General features: G+C 59.5%; 1 protein-coding gene across 1 annotated transcript in view; it reads left to right on the top strand.

The window, feature by feature from the left end:
* Window positions 1-7906, top strand: part of Tmprss2 (transmembrane serine protease 2) — a 21443-nt gene extending 13537 nt beyond the window's left edge. Inside the window, 5 exon segments of the mRNA XM_077110437.1 lie at window positions 557-617; window positions 1158-1323; window positions 3272-3395; window positions 7398-7536; window positions 7808-7906. Coding sequence (XP_076966552.1) covers window positions 557-617; window positions 1158-1323; window positions 3272-3395; window positions 7398-7536; window positions 7808-7906 — 589 coding nt within the window.
* The last annotated feature ends 14082 nt before the right edge of the window (window positions 7907-21988 follow it).

The following is a 21988-nucleotide window of genomic DNA, read 5'->3' as shown; positions in this document are numbered from 1 at the left end:
TGGCCACTCAGGCAGCCGGGGGACGGCGAGGTCCCGCCCATGGCCTACTGGACACTCGGCCGCGTTGGAAGCCATGGCATCTGAGCCTCAGGGCTGTGCCGTGGTGACGCCCGCCCGCCCTCCCCAGAGGGTGCTCCGCCACGCCATGACCTCCCTCCTGCTGTATTTGTCTCTGAGGGTCTGTCCCCGTTCCGGTCACCCCAGCGCCGTCACCTCCCCTGGCCCCTGGGAGGACCCGGGCCTTCTCGCCTCCTCAGGGCCCCTGCCTCCTCCTGGAACCAGCCCCTTGGGCTGGCCACACGCGGCTGCCCCAGGCTGAGGGCCCAGCAGAGCCTGGAAGGAGGGCCCGTGGAAGGGGAGGTAGGAGGTGACCCAGGGAGCCGAGTTGGGGTACAGAGGGGGGACAGGGAGGGGACGCTGACTGGAGGCTGTGGTGGAGGGGTCGCCTGCCCCGGGAACGGTCAGGTGGGGTGGACGAGGCAGTCTGTCTTGCAGGTTGAGGGCTGGTCCCCACCTCCCCATTGGTGCCTGAGCCCGCACTCGTGGGCTCCTGCAGAGAAGCCCTGGTAGAGTGCCCGGGCGGCTGCGGCACTGAGAGCGGGAGCTACAGCCGGAGGGTGGGAGGCACTCGGCTGACCAGGATGGGATGGTCCTTCCCAGGCAAGCGGCTCTCAGACACAGCCCCTAACAGCCCCCCGGGGACAGAGGGGCCACGGTGGGAATGAGCAGCGAGGGCCGCCCACTGCCATGATGGGCCCCGAGGGGCTGAAGGCGGCACCCTGGGGAGGGTGGCTGAGCAGGCCGCCAGGCCAAGGGGAGAAGGGAAGCTGAGGTTGGCAGGGAGCGTCGGAGGCCCTGAGAGCTCCTCTGGTCCCTGACGGATGTGCCAGCGCTGAATCCCAGCAGCTGCCCAAGGTGCGTGCTTGGGGGCCGCCATTGCCAAGCCTGCAGGCCCACGCGTCCTCTGCCTTCCCCTGCCTGTCCTCCCTGGGCCTCGGAGTGTCCTGAGCCCTGGGCCCCACAGCACTGTCCGCAATCTCAACACCAGCACAGGACCTGGCCGTCACCTGGGGAGGAAGCCTCCTGTCCCCCTATCCAGAGCCCTCCAGGTGTCCCCCTACTCCCCTGCACCCCCAAATGCTCTTCTCTCCACCCAGAAGGACCCCAGCCAGTGGTGCAGCTCCTGGACTGTCCTGTGGAACACCGCGCTCTCCGCCCTGCTGCCCAAAGCCTGTGGTCCCAGCCACGTGCCCAGGACCCCTGGGGCTCCCCCGCCAAGCCCCTGTTCGCCACCTCCAGAGGAAGACTCTGGGGCTCAGAGGGGTGAGGTGACGTCCCCAAGCCCACGCTGCACAGTCCTGCCCTGGCCCTCCCAGGGTGTCCCTGCCTCGGTGGGGAAGGCAGAGGGAGAGACCCAGGAAGCCCCTGACCGGCCGGGGCTTATCCCTGCTCGGCGGCCACCCTCTTGTCCTGTTCACGCTCTTCTGGGTTGAACAGTACAAAGGGCAGCTCCGCCTGCAGCCTGTCCTGGGTGCTGCATTCTGGATCCAAGTGCCAGGGGCCACCTGTGCACGCACCACGCCTCGGCCCAGGAGATCCCCAGGTGACAAGCTCCCCGCTCTGACCCTGAACTCTGCTCAGTGTGACACCCCTGCTGAAGGCTGCCCACTTCCGTCCACACGTCCTGCTGCCGTGGAGACACCCACGTGGTCTAGGTGAACGGCACCGCTCACCCGACACATTTCTAACTTTTTTCAGCCAATGTGAGTTTCACAGGAAACAGTTTAATGATCGAAGCAGACAGTGGTTCCTCCCCGGCCCCCACGTCCCAGGCCACTCTGGGAGCACCAGGAGAGCGCTTGTTGCCTGTGGGTTCCAGGCTCATGGAAATGATCAGCCCTCATCTAGGGAGCCCGGGCATGGGTCTGCCCAGGCCCACAGGAGGAGGGCAGCAGGGCCTGCAGAGGTCAGGGTGCTGGGGCTTGTGCCTGGTCTGGGAAATGGTCCCCTGGTGGGAAGACCCTGACCCGGGCCCTGCACTGTGTGAGTAAAGAGGCACCCGGGCGTCTGCACACCAGCAGGGCCCCCTCATTTCCATGGTAGGAACTGAGCCCTGGCTGCTCCGCGGTCCCTCAGGGCATCCCCAGGAGAGAGGGGCCACCAGCCTCAGCAGGAGGCCCACCCCCAGCCCCACATGGTCGGGACGAGAGCCTGGCTAGGCGCCCTGGCTTCCCAGAGGGCATCCCGACCACCCTGCCACCAGGTGGTGCGTCAGCATGCCCACCAGCAGCTCACCACCTCCAGAGTGGGACACAGACCCAGGCCCGCCCGAGGGGTCAGCAAGAGGGACTGCAGACTGTGCCCACCCTCCCCGCTGTGCCTCTGGTGATGAACAGCCCAGGTCTGCACTGGGGCCAGCCTGGGGCCTGGGCTCCCTTCAGGAGCTGCCCACAGGCATCTTGGCTCCTAATGGCCCCAAGTGGGAAGCCAAACAAACGCACTTTCCCGAGAGCCCTGCAGAGGGGAGGTTGCTAAAAGCATTTGGACCAGGCAGGATTCTGCTGATTAAACAGAAGCTGCTTGGCCACCCTTTCCTCCTTCCTTCCTGGGAGGACGTGATGCCTGGAGCCTCTGCAGCCATCTTGCCATTGTCGGGAAAGCCAACAAGATCTTATCAAGTCCAGGGCTCCCTCCAAACTTGGTGAGGCGTGGCTTCTGCTTTCTGTAACCAGAGCCATCTGCTCACAGGCAAGGGCCAGGAGGCTGCTGTTTCCTGCTCTCTGCCCTCAGGTAAGTTTGGCTCCCACCAAGGTGCTATAAAGGAGAACCTTGCCCCCTGATCTTTCCTCATCCCCCTCCCCCTGGAGCCTTCTGTTTGTGAAGTGATTTCCAGTTGTCTTGGAGACCGACTCCTGCCGTGGAGGGGGGAACAAAGGTGGGGTCCAAGGCTCAGTCCCCAGGGTCAGGGAGTGGGAGTGCCTGACTCCAGAGTCCATAGGAACCCGCCCACTCCCTGTGGAGGGGGCAGGCAGGGTGCCGACCAGCACCGTCTCCCACCTCCCACCACATCCCCGCTGCCCACCCAGCCCGCTGCCCTACAGGAAGGCAGACAGCAGGCTTTCCTCCCCTCTCACCAGGACAGCAGGCCCAGTCTGGCTTCGTCCTGATTCAGAGAGAGGGACTCAGGAGTGTAGAGAGGAGACAAAGGAAAGAACAGGAGAGCTTAACAGTCATCCTGAGCCCCCCTGGTCTCCCTCCCCTGCGCTCCCAGGTGGCCGAGGGCCTCGGAGTCACTGTAGTCACTCTTGGATGGGCCCTGCCTCCTGTGACGAACGCTCAGGAGCCGTTGGCCTAGGCGGCGCGTCCTCAGACTGGGGTAAGCGAGGCAAAGGAAGGTGAGTTCAGAAACCTATGATTCAGCGCGCCCCCGACTCATCCATTGGTCAAAGAAGCCGACGCCAACCTAGGCCCTGAGGACGTCCAGGCCACCGTCAGCCATCCTGGGACACCCTTCCCAGCTCATTCCACACAAACACTCCTCTAAAAGAAAAGCCTGGGCCCCTCGTGGTTCTGGCTCTGAGAGGGCGCCGGGCGCACCTCACCCTGGGCTTTCCCCGACGGCCTTTGCAGGGGCCTTGAGACCCTTGCCTGCGGGGCGTCGAGGCCTGGAAGCTCGGGGCAGGCCGAGGCCTCCCTGCTCTGGAGCCCCTCCTGTGCGGGGCTGCGGTGGCCTCTCACGGGGTGTTGCTTGTTGGGAGACTCACACCAGACAGCCGGCTTCAGCTGCCTACTCCCTGGGTTGTGGCGGACATGACGCCTCTGGGTGGCCTCTGACACCTTTCCCAGGTCGACGTCCTCCTCGTCCTGTGGTGGGTGGACCCAGATGCAAAGGCTGCCGTGACTCGGGCAGCCCGTGACGTCCTTGTCTGCAGGCCAAGGGATCTGGGACTGGAGCACACCTGCAGAGACCCTCAGGACAGCGCCCAGGCTGGCCTTGTCTGAATAGCTGGCTGACGGTGTGTGCAGTAAGTGCCACGAGTCCTGGGCCACCTCGTCACCCTGCCTATCACAGCTTTGTCACCCTGCTATCACAGCTTCATCGACCATATGGTCCAACAGATCACTACAGAGCTTGTGCAAGAGGGAGGACCGGGCACCGCCACACCCATTCCTCCTGCCCCGACCTCCAGTCCACCAGGGGGTGAAAAAGACTCCAAACCGGGCCATTTGCTCCTGGCATTGGGGAGGGTTAGGGTTTCAGGAAGTGACCGCATGCACGTGCACCCTCCCTTCTCAGTTTGTAAGCAAACACAAAGGATCCGCTTCTTGCTAAGTGCCAAGTCAGTGAGCGTGTCCAGAGATCGGGAGGGAGAAAGATCTGTCACCCACAGGCAGTGGGTGATGAACCAGAGTTAACGGGTGTTCTCCCTGGACACAGGGAAAGCGCAGTGACATGCCTGTCAAACCATCTGGGTGGATCCCTGGCTCTAGGCACCTGTCCTAACACCTGCCCAGGTCCGCCTCGGCCCCACCCTGCTCCCTTCCCCTCTCCCCCGACACCCCCAGTGCCACCACCACCTATTATACCCACCTGCTGAACCGGCCAGAGAGAACCTGCAGACAGAAGGGGCAGCAGGCACCATCCCATGGTGCAGCAGCCTGGGAGTCCCAGGGGGATGGGTCACAGCTGGGACCCGGCCCACGGGCTTCCTGGAGAAGGTGGAAGTGACTGGTGGGGCCCCAGGAGGAGGGGGTGATCGTGCAGGCCAGCCACGGGGGCGGGGCTGTCCCCAAGGGAAAATGGACCAAGCAAGGGCCTGCAGAGTGGGAGAGCCACTGAGTCCACAGGGCGGTGCAGGGAGGGCTGAGAGGGGCCCAGGGAGGGAGCCCCTCCCCAGAGAGGGGTGCAGGGTGAGGGTGCTGGGTGAGGGTGCTAGGTGAGGGGTGCAGGGTGAGGGTGCAGGGTGAGAGTGCTGGGTGAGGGGTGCAGGGTGAGGGTGCTGGGTGAGGGTGCTGGGTGAGGGGTGCAGGGTGAGGGTGCTGGGTGAGGGGTGCTGGGTGAGGGGTGCTGGGTGAGGGGTGCAGGGTGAGGGTGCTGGGTGAGGGTGCAGGGTGAGGGTGCTGGGTGAGGGGTGCAGGGTGAGGGTGCTGGGTGAGGGGTGCAGGGTGAGGGTGCTGGGTGAGGGGTGCAGGGTGAGGGTGCAGGGTGAAGGGTGCAGTGTGAGGGGTGCTGGGTGAGGGTGCTGGGTGAGGGGTGCAGGGTGAAGGGTGCAGTGTGAGGGGTGCTGGGTGAGGGTGCTGGGTGAGGGGTGCAGGGTGAGGGTGCAGGGTGAGGGTGCTGGGTGAGGGGTACAGGGTGAGAGGTGCTGGGTGAGGGTAATGGGTGAGGGTGCTGGGTGAGGGGGACTTGGTTGGAGGTGGAGAGGGTAAAGGAAAGGAAGGCTGCCCAGGCACAGGGGCTTGGGAACTTCCAGGGCCTGGGGATCAGAGTCCTCAATCTGCCTGCTGCCTTGGGGGCCCCCGGAGGCCTCCAGGGAGCAGATGTGGTGGACAGATGGCCGCGCTCTGGATTCAGCCTTTTCTGAGGAGGGGCTCACTGACGGCAGGAATGCAATGAGTGGCTGCTGACATTGTTTCAACAACAGGACCAACCCCACCCCCTGTGAGAGGGCGGCCCACCAAGTCCACAGGCAGGATCTGAGATTGGGAGCTCCTGGGCCGGGCTCTGACATCCAGGCAGGATCCTGGTCTCTGCCAGAGCCCTCTAGCTTGAGCCTCTCTGTGGGAATGCCACCTCCTACACCCTGGACTTGCCTTGAAGGGTAGGATCCTGAGGACCGGGCGGCAGAAGGCAGGTGCTGCCCAACCTCCCTGAAACCCGAGCTTGCGAATGGCAGGGCTTGCAAACCCCGTTCAGCCTCAGTACCCTGCTCCCTCACCCAAGTGTGCTGGGGACGGGCTTGGGAACCCAGGGGAAGGTCGGGCTCCCTTCTGGGCACCCCCTTCAATGTTTCCTCCACCATCAGCGGAAAATCCCTGAGCTTACCGCGCCCCATGGGCCTGGCTGCCACTGACCTCACCAGTTAATCCAGACTAATAGGAAGAGGCGGAAGTTCCCGCAAGGCAGGAGCCGCCCGTGACCAGTGGCTTACAGGGGAGGACCGGGCCTGCGTGCAGATGCTTGGCTTCGCTGCCCACCCCAATATTCACACAAGCCTGCAGACACACTCGTGTGGTCAGCACTGCCCTGGCACCCGCCCTGTGGGAGCAAGGCCAGCCTGGGAGGGGTCTGGCCGCCTGCCCAGGTGCCCGGCCAACAGCCCTGGGTGGGGCAGGCTTCACCCAGCTGATTGGCTCACTGTCCATCTGGACCAGGTCCCCCCAAGGCCTTGACCAGTGGTGGCCAAGGCGATTCACCACTTGGGGAGAGTCCCTGCGGCCCTCACTCGGTCAGGACCTCTGGGCAAGCATAGCTGTGACATCGTGGGGTACAGTCACACCCAGGCAATAAACTTAGGTGGGAGCGCCAAATTCTGGGCCATTTAAAAATAATTTTCAAATGACCACACATTTCTAGGAAGACACATGAATGAGCAGCATCACCAGGTAGAATTCAAGGCACCCTGCTAACTTGGAATTTCAAGTAACACAAGAAATCTTAATATAAATTTTCATAATTATAAATGTGAATGCTCATAAGTTATTCATAAACTTTTCACTGTAAGGAGGTCTCTTTCAGTGTTTGGAACTTACATTAGCATAAGTATGTCCCTTGCCAGAATTGGGATAAACTCATGGTGAAAAATTATGGATATTAAATTAAAATTCAAAGTATAATTTTATTGAAATTTTTAAAAAGGGTTTAATTTATCTTAAAAGTTTAATGAACTCCTTGATGTTTGGGACATGCACTAAAAAATTATTATTGTTGACCTGAAATTCAAATATACCTTGGGTTTTTGTTTGTTCTGTACTTTTTTTGAGTGAAAGATTGAATCATCCTTGATCAGAATACAACCCACCTCTCCTTCTGCAGCCTGGACTCACCCCTTCCCACCAGGCCCCGGGTTTCCAGACTCCCCTGCAGAGGAGATCGGCTCTCCTGGGGACCCCTGTGGTGCACAGGAAGGGACACCAGGTGACCCAAGGCTATCCTCGGTCAGGTGAGAAGCACTGTGGAGGCCCTCTGCCTCACGTCTGGGCCCCTCTGACGTCGGGTGTTCTGGGGGCCGCACTGCACGTGGCTAACTCAGCCGAGGGCCACTGTCCGGCTGGCGGGTGGGGCTTCTGTACTTGGACTTGCTGAGTCTGGCCAGCAGCTTTCACAAGCCCACGACGCTGGTGAGTGTTGCCCTGTGTGGGAGGGCCAGTTCTGGCCTGCCGTCCCCTGCTCACAGGTGCACGCAGAGCACACAGGACAGGACAGGACAGGCCCGGACACAGCCTGAGAATGATGGTGGCAGCGGCCCTCACCAAGAGCCCCAGGCCGAGCTCTGCACAGCCAGCTATTGCCAATGGCCTCAGTCTGCCCCCCAGGTTAGTCATAGTTCCTCTGCCACAGGGCAGCAGGAGCAGACATCCTCCTGCCCTGGAGCATGCTCCCCTTGGTGGGGGGTGGGGACAAGATGGACGCCAGGCCAGCAGGCACCAGGGCTCTGCTGGCCCAGATGCACATTGTCCCTTTGTGTGCACACACAGCTCTGGGGACCGGCTCACAGCCAGTCTGGTCTGTTTTCTTTACCAGGAGCCCTCTGCTCTCTTTTGAGGGGTCCCTGGAGCTTAGCACCGCTTTTCTCTGTTCCTTAAGAGCTCATGGCCAAGTCACGGGCATCTAGTGGACAGTCTGCAGGCCAGTGCTACCGATGGCAACCAGGGTTTGCCCCCATATCGCATCTCCATAACATGAGCGGGCAGCCGCTGAGCAGCAGGCCAGCCTGGTCTCCCCCAGCCTTCAGCCTGTTCCCCCAAGCCTTAGCCTGGTCCCCCGCCCCGGCCTTAGCCTGCTCTCCCCCTGGCCTTAGCCTGGTCTCCCCCTGGCCTTAGCCTGGTTCCTCCCACCCCGCCTTAGCCTGGTCCCCCCTACCCACCCTTAGCCTGGTCTCCCCTGGCCTTAGCCTGGTTCCCCCAACCCCACCTTAGCCTGGTCCCTGCCTTGGCCTTAGCCTGGTCTCCCCTGGCCTTAGCCTGGTCCCTCCCCACCCCCGGCCTTAGCCTGGTTCCCCTGGCCTTAACCTGGTACCCCCTCTGGCCTTAGCCTGGTCTCCCCCTGGCCTTAGCCTGGTCTCCCCCAGCCTTCAGCCTAGTCTCCCTCGGCCTTAGCCTGGTCTCCCCCGGCCTTAGCCTGGTCTCCCCCACCCTTAGCCTGGTCCCCCTGGCCTTAGCCTGGTCTCCCCCACCCTTAGCCTGGTCCCCCTGGCCTTAGCCTGGTCTCCCCCAGCCTTAGCCTGGTTTCCCCCACCCTTAGCCTGGTCCCCCCTGGCCTTAGCCTGGTCTCCCCTGGCCTTAGCCTGGTCTCCCCTGGCCTTAGCCTGGTCCCCCTGGCCTTAGCCTGGTCTCCCCCACCCTTAGCCTGGTCCCCCACCCTTAGCCTGGTCTCCCCCACCCTTAGCCTGGTCTCCCCCAGCCTTAGCCTGGTCTCCCCCGGCCTTAGCCTGGTCCCCCTGGCCTTAGCCTGGTCTCCCCCGGCCTTAACCTGGTCCCCCACCCTTAGCCTGGTCCCCCACCCTTAGCCTGGTCCCCCTGGCCTTAGCCTGGTCTCCCCCAGCCTTAGCCTGGTCTCCCCCGGCCTTAGCCTGGTCCCCCACCCTTAACCTGGTCCCCCCGGCCTTAGCCTGGTCCCCCCACCCTTAGCCTGGTCCCCCCGGCCTTAGCCTGGTCCCCCCGGCCTTAGCCTGGTCCCCCCACCCTTAGCCTGGTCCCCCTGGCCTTAGCCTGGTCTCCCCCGGCCTTAGCCTGGTCCCCCCAGCCTTAGCCTGGTCCCCCCAGCCTTAGCCTGGTCTCCCCCAGCCTTAGCCTGGTCCCCCCCACCCTTAGCCTGGTCCCCCTGGCCTTAGCCTGGTCCCCCACCCTTACCTGGTCTCCCCCACCCTTAGCCTGGTCCCCCTGGCCTTAGCCTGGTCCCCCACCCTTAGCCTGGTCCCCCTGGCCTTAGCCTGGTCCCCCCACCCTTAGCCTGGTCTCCCCCAGCCTTAGCCTGGTCCCCCCGGCCTTAGCCTGGTCCCCCCACCCTTAGCCTGGTCCCCCCACCCTTAGCCTGGTCCCCCACCCTTAGCCTGGTCCCCCCACCCTTAGCCTGGTCTCCCCCAGCCTTAGCCTGGTCTCCCCCTGGCCTTAGCCTGGTCTCCCCCACCCTTAGCCTGGTCCCCCTGGCCTTAGCCTGGTCTCCCCCACCCTTAGCCTGGTCCCCCCAGCCTTAGCCTGGTCCCCCCTGGCCTTAGCCTGGTCTCCCCCACCCTTAGCCTGGTCCCCCTGGCCTTAGCCTGGTCTCCCCCACCCTTAGCCTGGTCCCCCCAGCCTTAGCCTGGTCTCCCCCTGGCCTTAGCCTGGTCTCCCCCACCCTTAGCCTGGTCCCCCTGGCCTTAGCCTGGTCTCCCTCACCCTTAGCCTGGTCCCCCCAGCCTTAGCCTGGTCCCCCCTGGCCTTAGCCTGGTCTCCCCCAGCCTTAGCCTGGTCTCCCCCACCCTTAGCCTGGTCCCCCTGGCCTTAGCCTGGTCCCCCACCCTTACCTGGTCTCCCCCACCCTTAGCCTGGTCCCCCTGGCCTTAGCCTGGTCCCCCACCCTTAGCCTGGTCCCCCACCCTTAGCCTGGTCCCCCACCCTTAGCCTGGTCCCCCTGGCCTTAGCCTGGTCCCCCCAGCCTTAGCCTAGTCTCCCCCTGGCCTTAGCCTGGTCCCCCACCCTTAGCCTAGTCTCCCCCTGGCCTTAGCCTGGTCCCCCACCCTTAGCCTGGTCCCCCACCCTTAGCCTGGTCCCCCTGGCCTTAGCCTGGTCCCCCCAGCCTTAGCCTAGTCTCCCCCTGGCCTTAGCCTGGTCCCCCACCCTTAGCCTAGTCTCCCCCTGACCTTAGCCTGGTCCCCCACCCTTAGCCTGGTCCCCCCAGCCTTAGCCTGGTCCCCCACCCTTAGCCTGGTCCCCCCAGCCTTAGCCTGGTCCCCCCTGGCCTTGCCAACACCTTCTCAACAGATGCAGCATCAGCAGGCCCCCTGTCCCAGAGGCCCAGGACAAATGCCCTGGAGCAGAGATGCCCAGCCCTCTGTGGAGGCCGCAGAGACACATACAGGGAGTCTGTGCAATGCTGGCGCAGTGCCCACGGGCATTCCGGGGTCCACCTCCTGCCCCGTCTTTTCTTCTTTCTTTGTTGTCAATGTGACCACACAACAGAGTGAAGTCCCCACCATAGGGAAGCCATAGAAAAATGCTATTAGACCAAGAGAGAGGGGACCATGTCCTCCCAAGTGGAGGGGCCAGGCCGTGGCTCGCTGGGGAGAAGGCAGGTGGCCCAGGGAATGGGTGGCACTTGTTTTGTTTATGGCCAAGAGGAAGCAGAGGGGCCCAAGAGGGAATCTCAAGGGCAAGGGTGGGGGGCAGGAAGGATGACAGACCCCCAGAACCAGGTGTGCAGGGACAGCCCTCCATGGGGCCAGGGCTGGGCCTTGACAGCAGCTGGAGGACAGAGCCACAGGAAGGTCACTGTGGGCCCCAGGACACGCTCTGGCAGAGGTGGACGGCAGGCTGGGACTGTGGGAAGGCTGGGGGCAGCAAGGCCAGCTGAGCTAGGCCCAGGAGGAGCCCAGGGGCTGTCACAGAGCCACCAGGAGCAGCAGGAAACCCAGGCAGGTGTCGGGGTGGGGCAGGTCTCAACACGCACAGTGGACACTGAAGAGGGTCCCGAGCGCCAGGCGCTGCAGACTCAAGCTCGCTCCTCACCCCACACACAGCCAGGACCCGGGCCCGCCCCCGGCCTGGGCCTCAGGTACAAGAGCAGGAAGAGGCCGAGCTGGGGCCCCTTGGCCGCTCAGGCCCGCCTGCATGGCCGCCCTAGTCCCCTCAGCTCACGCAGGCCCTTGGCAGTAAAGACAGGGTGCTGGACTCGGCCTTCTCAGGACTGAACTAGTCTGTCCCCTGGGGAGTTCTAACAGATGAGGCCAGGCGGACGTCCCCCTCGCCCCACACTTCAGACTCCAGCCTGCGGGCCCCCCAGCCAGCCCTGGGACAGCACGGGCCCTGCCCAAGCTCTCCATCCACAGGGAGGACAATGGAGAAGGCTGCCCGCAAGGCCCCCACCCAGGAAGGCCAAGCTTGGGCAGCCACGTGACGGCTTCCGGTGGCAGGTCACAACAGGCGGCAGCTGGCTCTGAGAAAGGAGGGGAAAATGTGCCCAGAGAAGTCAAAGCGGTTTCTGGTGACTTGGCAGCTTCCAGGGCCTCATGGTGTCTGTGTTAACCCCTTCCCTCCTGAAGGGCAGCCCAGCCTCCACGCGGGGCCTCCAGGCCTCCCTGCATCCCAGGAACCCCATCCCATCCGTCCCCTTGAGTCCCCTCATGCTGAAAAATGGTGACCCCATTACAGGAGCCCGTGCCAGCACTGATGGTGAGAAGGGGCATGGCTGTCCCCACTCCTCAGCCACAGGCAGAGGCCAAATCTCAGACCCGACTCCTCTGGAGGGGGAGTGACCTTCCTGCCTCTCTGACCTCCAGCTGGTCTTTCCAGCCCTGCCCCGGCCCCATGGAGGAGCAGGCCGGGTTGTCCCTGCACACCTGGTTCTGGTACCGATTTCCCCATTCTGTGGGCTCTCTCTTCACGTTATTCTTTGCTGAGAAGAAGCTTTTTAGTTTGATTCCATCCCACTTATTGATTCTTGGTTTTACTTCTTGCATGTGAGGAGTTTTGTTAAGGAAGTAGGTCCTAAGCTGACATGGTGACGATCTGGGCCTAATTTTTCTTCTAGTAGGCACAGGATCTCTGTCTTAGTGCCCAAGTCTTTAACCCACTTTGAGTTTCGTGCAGGGTGAGAGATAGGATTTTAGCCTATTTTGTTACATGTGGATTCTAATTTTCCCAGCACCGTTTGTTGAAGAGGCTATCTTTTCTCCAGTGAATGTTTTTGGCACCTTGGTCTAGAATGAGATACCTGTATTTATGTGGGTTTGGCTCTGTGTCCTCTACTCTGTACCATTGGTCTACAAGTCTATTTTGGTGCCAGTGCCATGCCGTTTTTGTACTATTGCTCTGTAGTGTAGTTTAAGGTCTGGTGATGTGATATATCCTGCTTCCCTCTTCTCACTAAGGATTGCTTTGGCTATTCTGGGTCTCTTATTTTTCCAAATGAATTTCATGATTACTTTTTCTAGTTCTATGAAGAATGTTGTTGGGAATTTACTGGAATTGCATTAAATCTATAGAACTCTTTGTAGTGTGGTCATTTTGACAACATTAATTCTGCCTATCCAAGATCTTTCCATCTTCCAATGTCTAATTCAATCTATTTTTAATTGCATCTGTTCTGTAAATTACTCCCTAAGCCGCACGGCATGACAGCTGTTGGCCTGGCGTTCACCTGGTGCTCGGTGTCATCATTGAGAGGCGCTTTCAAGTCGACGGAGGACAATGCAAAATAGCACCTGTCACCAAAGGGTCCTGAGCGTCTGCACAGGTCTTGGAACTGATACCTGACATGTCCAGAGACAGCTGACTCCATCACGACTGCAGAAATGTCCCCCAAGTGGCATGGCATTCAGGGCACAGTTCCCACGAGCCAAGACTCTGACACGTGGGGAGCTCAAGGGGGTCTTGCCAGGGGGATGGAACCTGCAGGAGGACAGTCTGGGGGACCTTTGACAAGAAATGCAGGTGATGGGGAGTGACGTCGGAACCGGGGTGCTGCTGTAAAGCCAGAGGCCATGGTTCCCACCAGAGCCTCCCCAGGGACATGTCTCCATAGCCCCAGGGTCTGTCCCTCTAGGGACACCCACACAGAGCACGCCCCCATCTTTCTCAGCGGCTGCCTGGACAGACACTGTGGCCATGGGGACATTCTGCAGAGGCCGCCCTGGTGATGGAGACCAGGCATATCCCAGTGGCCTCTGCAGCTTGGGCAACGCCCACCAGGTAGGGCAGTGCTATCAAGGCAGGGCCCAGTCGCGGCCTTCCAGTGGCCACCAGTTGTGAGAGTGCCAGAGTGGGCAGCTAGAGGGAAGCTGGTCAGGGCCCCAGGGCCAGGTGAGGGTTCCGGCCCAGGGCGTCTGCTCCCTTCCCAGGCTGATTCAAGGCTGGGAGGAGGGCAGCAGAAGGGCCCAGCTCCGCCCAGTTCCTCAGCAGCAGGGAGGAAACCCCAGGCTCTCCCATCAGCGGGAGGAACGGGAAGGAAAGTTCCCTGCACGCACCTCCCGAGGACAGAGTGGCCTTCCAGGGCTTTGCTGTTCTTGTTTTACTTGCAAAGCCAGCGATTCATCCTAACCCTGCGGAGTCGATCACTAGCAGCCCTGAGCTTCACTGTCCGCTGGACGTCTCTGTCCACTGGACATCACCTGCTGGCTTCCTTCTGCTCCTCCTCACAGGGGCCACATGGGCCTGGCCACAGGCACTCGGTGATGCTGAAGACTCGGAGGTGGCGGGAAGTGGCGTTGGAACCAAGGCTGCTGCCGTAAAGCCAGAGCAGGCCTCGGCCCAGGCCTCCGACCCGGGAGGCCCCCAGCACGCCCTTCTCACTCCTCCCTGAGCCCCCCACAGCAAGTGTCAGTCTCTCCCATGTTGCTGTTTTTTCCCCAACCACAGTAGAAAGTGGAAGATCCTTGAGAAAAGAGCAACAGCCCCAGGTCCAGCTGTCCCCCAGCAGGGCGCCAGGGTGCTGCCTTGAGGACTTTCTTGTCACATCTGTTCCTTGCCCCTGTTGTTGAGGATCCTAGAGTCAATCCTGACCTGGAAGAAGAAGGTTTAGCTCTTTCACAACAGCCCCACCCACATGGACGGGCTGTGTCGCCATCAAACCCAAATTTGCTGCTGATACATGGTGAGCAGGTCCATGTCACTGGACCCACCCCTGGCCGGCTAGTTGGGCAGAATGATGAGTAGTAGCTTGAGGAGGCTTTTTTTTTTTTTTTGGCAATTGCATAGACTAGACATGAAAGTGTTCCCACTGCATGGTTAGATTGTTAGATCAAATCTGAAAATCCTTTTAATACCTAGCTCAACATACAGGGAGGAAAGGGGATGATATCTCCAGGGACCAAAAGAGAAGCAAAGAATGGTGGGCTACAGCTAGCCCTCATCTGCTGCAGGGCTGCACAGTCTCAGAACCCAAAGGGCTAGGTGTGAATAGCCCAGAGGGGGAGTAAGATGGGAGCCCTGTGAAGCAGGTAAATCTTTGAAAGAGAACACCTTCCACAGCAAAGGAGATGGCCCCAAAGCATATCTGTCCACCCTATGCTGGGGACAAAGAGAAAAATCTTAGCCTGTCTTCAAGGCTGGAATTTGAATGTATGCTACTTACACAGCCCAGGACCCACAAGAAAAGCATTAAAATTATCAGGATGGCAATATGACTGAGAGTCTTATACGCACAAAATCTCTCAGCAAAGACATTCTCAGCCCAAGCACAAAAGATTCCCAGATAGACCACTACTACAAAAATGAACTCACAATCCCAAACTATGTGACACTCAAGGAAGCAATCCACCAACATACCCAATAAACAGAGGAATTAGATCCCTAAGAACCTTAGGTAACAGGATTACCAGGTGACTGTTTGAAGCAGGTATATTTAGGGTGATCATAAACAAAAAAATGAGCACAAGACACTACAAAAAAATGGGGGGGGGGAGTCAAATTTGGAAAGAATGGAGAACTTTTGGAAATGAGAAATACAGTGAGTGAAATAAAGGCCTCAATGGATAGGTTAACTTAGAGAGTAGACACAACCTCATTATCAAGGTCAGGGCACTCAGTAATTGGAAGGGACAGTTGTTATTTGAGGTAAACTGTGCAGAGCACAGGAGACAAAAAGGTGAGCTACGAACAGGAAGCTGCGATTTGGAGAGAATTAAGGAGTTCTGGACTGAAGACACATTCCTTAGAGTGTTGAACCTATTGTCCTCTGTCTTCTGGCTTCTCTTTTTGTTGTCTGGGAGTCTGGTTTGGCACCCCAGCCCTTCCTGAAAGCCCCGAGGGCTACCTCTCCACCTCCAGAGCTGTGCTTGGAAGAGCTGCCTCCCAGCCAAGGTGCTGCATGCTCCTGCTCTGTCCAGAGACCCCCTCCTTAGTTAGGTGACATCTCTTCTTTCTCTTGCTGTAGCTCCTGGGCTGAGTCTCTAACTTCATCTCCCCTCTCCAGTGTCCCACCTTTTGTCTATTTGTTGTTCTGTGAACATTTCTCATTCTTAATTTCCAGGCTGTAGTTTCTTCTTTTGAGAGCTTTAATTCTCTCATCGCATTTAGCATTTTTTCAACTTTTCTCTAAATGATCAGACACAGCTACCCTCCTGTGCTGGTTTTCCTTTACTTAAGATACGGTTGTACAGCTTTGAAAGTTCTCTCCTGATCATACTTTGCCTGTTTTCTCTGATTTTAAGACCTACTTGTTGGCTTGGTTGGGGTGCTGTGCATCTTTGTCTTCCACGACAGGAGCACTCTGTGTCTGGTGGCTCCTATTCACTCTCCAGGTGTGAGTGAGGAGTAGATAATTGGAAGCTCTGTGGGCACAGGGGGGCTTATCAGTGGGAGAATGTCAATGCAGGGTGACGGGCTCTAAATGGCAGATCTGTGGTTCATCTTCAGTGGGGCAGTGCTGAGAGAAGGGAGGAGACCAGAGGGGTGGGGTGGGGCAGCTTACAACAACGTGGATGGCCTAACTTTCTTCCACCTACTGAGTTCCTTCCCCAAACACCACTCCAGGTATGCCTGGGACTCCTGGGGTCCTGGGTCCAAGCACACTGCATCCAAACTTGTCCTGTCTGCTGTTGGAGGCGGGGGACAGCAGAGCTCTGGTGTGAGCTACTGCTGGTGGAGACTCTCAATGGCCTTCTTTTCTGTCCCTCTCATTGTCTCCCCGAGTCTGGGAGGCTCCATAACTAGTGTTGCATTCAACAGCCGTAAGGTGACTCTAATTGCTACACATTTCTAGATGCTTGTTCTCAGCTTGGGCATATCCCCTGTTGAGAACCAAGAATAAACAGTTTGCAGAGCCTCACAGCTGCAGGTACCACGTAGTCCCCGTCAGGCCCATGGCGGTCCACGGGGGGGACTACCCAGCCAGACCCTGTCAGGGGAAGACATCTCCTCAGAGGGGCCAGTGAGCCTGCCAGCTCACGCCTCTGCCCATCACCAGAAGGGAGACTGCAGCACCCCTCCTCCTGCCATGGCGTGGGAGGACGCTTTCTAGGTGCGCTGTGACCACCTCTGCTGGCCCTCCCCCTCCCTCCCCTGACTCTCCTTACACTTCTCCATCCGCCTTCCCTTCCATTCTGAAGAGACCCCTCAGCAGACCCTCCTGCAGGCCCATCTGGCTCCTCCGAGCTCTCAGAGACGGTGTGGGTGGCATGCAGCCAGCGCGTGGCCACCTGTCCTCAACAGCTCTGGATCTCCCTCCCTTTTCCACTTCAGCTGCTCTCTGAAGGCCAAGGGGGGCTGAGTCCTTCCCATGGCCACCCAGAGAGATGGAAAGAAAATGAGGAAAGGTTCAGGTGGGAGTTCTCGGCAGCCGCCACTGCGTCCCTTCTCCTTAGTGAGGGCCACCTCCCCGCCATCCCCACCCTGCCTCCACCAGCTGCCACCTCACCTGGGTCTCGTTTTTCCAGTAGCACAGCTGGTGCAGGCAGCAACGGGAGGGGAGAGAGGCGGCACGGAGAGGCCTGTACTTCTTGGTTGCCTCAGAGGACGTGGCTTACTGTAACCTCCAGGCCCTGTTCCAGGTGCCCACATCTGGCCCTGATGCGGTGACGAACGAGGGGGTCCCACTCTGGAGTAGCTCACTCGCTCTGGGGGTGGCTGCTGACAAGCCACGCTCGGCTGTGGATTTCTCCCACTGGGTGCGAGTCTTTTGTTGAGGGTGAGCAGAGGGTGCGTCCCCATGTCCTACCTGCCCACGCCCCCTCCTCACCCAGCATCTAAAAGCACAGGGCCACCACTGAAGATGGGACCCGGCTCTTCCCCTCTGATGGCCCCAGGGTCTCACTCTGACCAACCACTACAGCTTCACCACCTCTGTCCAGTCTCCACGGCAGATGGATGGTAGTCCTCCTGGAACCTTCCAGAATCTCCTGGGATTCCCAGGTGGGGCCCTACGACCCGTTTTCCTAAGAACATGCACAGACACACTCCATGCACAACTTCCGGGTGTTCAAGGCTGTCTGTGGGCTCTCGATAGAGGGTCCCTAAGAGGGAACCTTGGAGGACCCCTGTGACTATGACTCTAGTTGGTAGGCCACCTTTCCAGTAAAGGTGTCCCTGACTGTCCTTGGGACACTGGGGGTGGTGTCTGCCAGCCTGACTCAACCTGACCAGCTGGAGCCTCCTCCCTGGCCTCCACGGTTGACTTTGGTTGGGCCCTGCACGGCCAGGCAGAGGGTCAGGACACCTCATCAGCTCTGAGAGGCCATGGTCCCTCGAGGTGCCTTGATCATAACCCCCTCTAAAAAGGGGGAAAATGCGGCCCACCTAAAGGTGGGAGGCCTCTCCACACTGCCCAGCTGTGGGAAGTGGGTCTGAGGGCCTATGAGCTGGTGTGGCTGGGGTCTTGGGGGTGGACCATGGAGAGGAAGGAGCCGTCCTTCTGCCGGGGTCCTCAAGCAGAGATGTAAGCTCGGAGAGCACCGAGTGAGATGGTCTTCTCCCGTCAGTGATGTCAGCTTGGAGAAAGGGCAGTGCGGGGAGCCTGGACCCAGCCACCGCCTCCGGCTGGCACAGGACATAAGGCTTTCTCGTCCATGGGGCCTAAACAGTGGCCAGCAGCACACGAGGGGGGTGGGCTGCCCACCCAGCGCTTCCGGCCTCTCTGTAGCAAACACCAGCTCCCTGTCCCGAATATGAACCTGTGGATGGACAGAGGTGAAGGACGCCTGCGGCCCTCACCAGCTGAGGACTGCAAGGGGGCGGGGCCATGCGGAATGCTAAACTCCTGACCAGACGTGACAGGTGATTACAAAGGATGGGAGGGAGGGAGGGAGGGAGGGAGGGAGGGAGGTTTGTCCGGTTTAACACAAACTTGCCCAATCACTAGGCTAGATTTCAAGCCCTTGGCCACCAACGTGTGAGCTCAGGACAGGGATTCTCTGAGCGTCAGCTCCTTCCTCCTCCCCCTCCCCCTCCTCCCCCTCCTCCCCCTCCTCCTCCGCTCTGCAGCACCCACAGGAGGCCCCAGCACAATCACGTTTTAGAAGTAAATGGCCAGCGTCTGGAGCTGAGAGTGCCTCTGGCACTGAGGTCAGGTGCCATGCCCTGGAAGGACTGTGGGCCCTGCAGCTGGACAGTGGAGCTGGCAGTCCCTAAGGCAGCAGGTGCTGGGTGCATGTCACTGTCACTGCCAGCTGATCCACTCCACCCGGCCTCACCCCAGAAGGACGCCACGCAGGAGCTGCAACCTCCTAACACCTTCAGGACAGTCCTGCCTGGCACCTGGAAGCACAAGGGACACGCTGACATGGGTCAGTGTTTCTCCTCCGCCCTCGAGGGCACTGCTTCAGGCCTCTGGCTAGGGTGCTGAAGACGCAGTCTCCGTGCACCTGACCCATGGCCCCTGGCAGGCTGGCCCAGGAGAAAGAGTGTCCCCAGCCCTCCCAGGGCCCAGCAGCAAGTGGTGTGACTAGAGGGCCTGGGTCGGGGGCTGGGCAGGGCCTCTGCTGGGTGGTCCCCAAGCCAACGTCCTACTGGGTAACAAGGAAAGGCCTGACCTCCAGGAGGGCTCCTGTCCTGCTCCAGCCAGGGACAGCCTGTTGAGAACCCGCCATGCCCATGACTTGGGGCTGCAGAGGGTGGGCTGGCACCCCTCTCTGGCTGCTTGGGGTGGGGGTCCTGGAAGGGCTGGCTGGGGTTTCTGCCCCCTCTGCCTCCCAGGAGAGGGGGCACTGTTCTCCTCAGGGGCCAGTGAAGGGGTCTTGAATCTTCAGCCCAGGGAGCTGGTGCTGAGCCAGAGCCTGGACTGGGGTCAGAGGGTGAAGTGAGGAAATCTCCCTCCTTCCCTGAGGAGGGACGTGTGAGTCACACCCTCACGGTTCCAAGACGGGGGGGAGGGGACACTGACCTACCTGCCAGGGGACACGGTTCTAAGATGGTGGGGGGGGACACTGACCTACCTCCAGGGTCACGGTTCTAAGATGGGGGGGACACTGACCTACCTGCCAGGGGAAAGGGGCTGCAGCGCTCGCTGGCCAAAGGCGAGGCGTGAGCAAGGGGATACAGGCTGGGGTCCTGCACAGGTGATGTCCCTGCGCAGGACCAGGGAGCTGGCCAGGCAACTGGCCTCGCAGGTGAGGGGTACCTGGCAGCTGGCCACACACCAGATTTGAGCTGAGGGGCTTGAATGGAGGGTGAGGGAGTCCGAGATATCAATATGGATAAGTATGACCAACACTCAGGGTGCTGGGTGTTGGCTCGTCCACAAGGCCTGGTGTGGCCAGGCAGAGCGTGACCACACACCTCCCCTCCACCTCTGCTGAGAGGCGAGAAGCCGGGATATCTCTGTTACCACGAGCTCCCCTGCAGCAACCTACTTCCCTACACCACCCTCCACCTGTCTCCTGGCAGCAGGGGCTGGTGCTGAGGCTGGGGAGCCTCCCCGACTCCAGCAAAGCAGCTCACAGGGTCACAAGGGGACGGGGTGTGCAGAGGCCCTCAGCCTGAGCCACCCGCCTAGGCGAAGCAGGAACCCCATCTGTGCACTGACAGTCATCACACCAGTGCTCCTGCGGCCGGCCATGCTCAGCCTGACCCCAGCCTCATGGAGAGCCAGACAACCCGGGCCGAGCCACTTTCCCAAAGAGGCACGGGCAGGACGGGGGACGTGCGAGCTGGACCAAGGTCCCGGACCAGAGGGAGAGGAAGAGCTGCCTCTTGCCGTCAGCATGATTCCTTTTTTGTCCTATAAAGGACATTTTTGAGACAATCAATAGACTATAGATTGGGTGATGGTATGCGCCCAGGGTTTATTTCCGGATTTTTGATGGGTAGACTGCAGATATCAGAAAAAGGTTTTTTTGTTTTGTTTTTTTTGCAGCTGGGGACCCCACCTAGGACCCTGTGCCTGCCAAGCAAGCCTCTACCACTGAGCTACAACTCTCCCCTCAGTCCTAAGTCCTTGTTTTTAGGACATACACAGTGAAGATTTAAGGATGGTGCACACTGTCCGCAGCCTCGTCTCAGGTGGGTGGAGCTGGGCAGAGGCAGATGGTGGGTGGCTGGTGGACAGGTGAGTAGGTGGACAGGTGGGTGATGGATGGATGGACAGACAGGTGGAACCTTTAGATGACAGGTGGATCGGAAGGGGACTGGGTATATGGATGAGAGAGAAAAGAATGATCAGGATGAGATCAAATGTAGAAAGTAGGAAATTGGGAAAGGTACACTGGTATAAACAATTCTCTTAACTTTTCTATATTTGAAGTTATTTCAAAATACAAAACAAATTAAAATGAGTAGCACTTAAAACAGAATACAAACTGAGGTGCTGGGAGCTTCTTTTAACAACATGGACTCCTCTCCTGCTGAATACCATGTGTGGGACTGGGCTCAGGAGGAGGGACGCCCAAGCCCTCCTTCTGCTCCCTTCGACCCCAGTCACAGGTGAATTCAGTGTGTGATGTACCTTGTCTCCAGACCGCGTACCACCGCCCTGGCTCTGTTTTCAGGAACCAGGTAATTAAAGCTTACTTATAAGTAAAAGTAGCCACTCCAAGGAGTAGGAGAGCACTTCGCTTTATTGATGTCAACAGACCTCACACAGGTCCACATGTTCTACACAAAAGTAGCCCCACAGCGCAAGCACATCGAGGCGTCTTACAGCACAGCCCACGTCACAGGTGGGCACTTCTGCCACGGAGTCCGCATCCTGCCCACAGGTCACATCGACATACACGGTACATTAACATCAATCTCTGTCGGTATCACCGCCCCAGCCACAGCACGTTTGTATCGAGGTCACGTTCTGCAACAAACTAATTCTAATAACAGTGTTTGGAGGGCAACAGCGGGATTTGTGTGACAATGTTGCAATGATACTATCAGTGACCAAATCCTTTACGTGTCCGAGTACAACTAACTCCTGCAGCCACCTTGGGGCTACATCCCAACTGCCAAGGCCTAGTACCCAGGGTGCCATTACAGAGAGGTCAGAAAACCCCAGACACCACAAGCGCCCCCTCGGTGCCAACGGCCACCAAAACAAGACCCAGAGAGCAGCCAGACAAGTGGCTTTTCCACGCGGTAACACGCCTCAGTCCAGAGCAAAGCTGGAGGATTTTCCAAGGACTCTACACAGTGGCTCTGGAGTTCAGAAAACATTTTATGCAACAAGAAATGATGGGCGGCCAGGGTCAGTGCAGGGGGCTGGGCAGGGTGCCCTCACTGCTCGCGGGACAAACGAGCAGGACACCAAGGTGGGTATGACTGATAGCTTTTAAAGCCCACCCTGTGATGTCATGGCCAGTCCTTAGACCAGACAGTCCCACCTCGGCTTCACTCCTAACACCATCTGCCAAGGTGCTTCCCACACAAACGCGCTGCACTTGGTCAGGCAGGCACCTCGGCCACCACGGGTGTGAGGACAGAGGACACGTCCTCTTGCGACTCACCTGTGACGGACATGCTCGAGCAGTGACAGGGGCTCGCTGTGGGACAAAGCAGCCGTCCTTGCCCAGGCCTTGTCACCAAAAGACCCGTTAGGAGTACAACGAAATGATCCCGACCCTTTGTCCCTTATGACGCCAGGTGCCCAGGCTGGTGGTGGGTCAGCTGCCGAGTCTTTCCAGCCAAGCCCATTTGGAGGGCAGCACACACTAGCAGC

This window comes from Callospermophilus lateralis, chromosome 10, assembly GCF_048772815.1.
Source record: "Callospermophilus lateralis isolate mCalLat2 chromosome 10, mCalLat2.hap1, whole genome shotgun sequence".
In the NCBI taxonomy this organism is placed as follows: domain Eukaryota; kingdom Metazoa; phylum Chordata; class Mammalia; order Rodentia; family Sciuridae; genus Callospermophilus; species Callospermophilus lateralis.
Note: the sequence above shows the minus strand (reverse complement) of the source record. Positions and strands in the feature narration are given on the sequence as shown.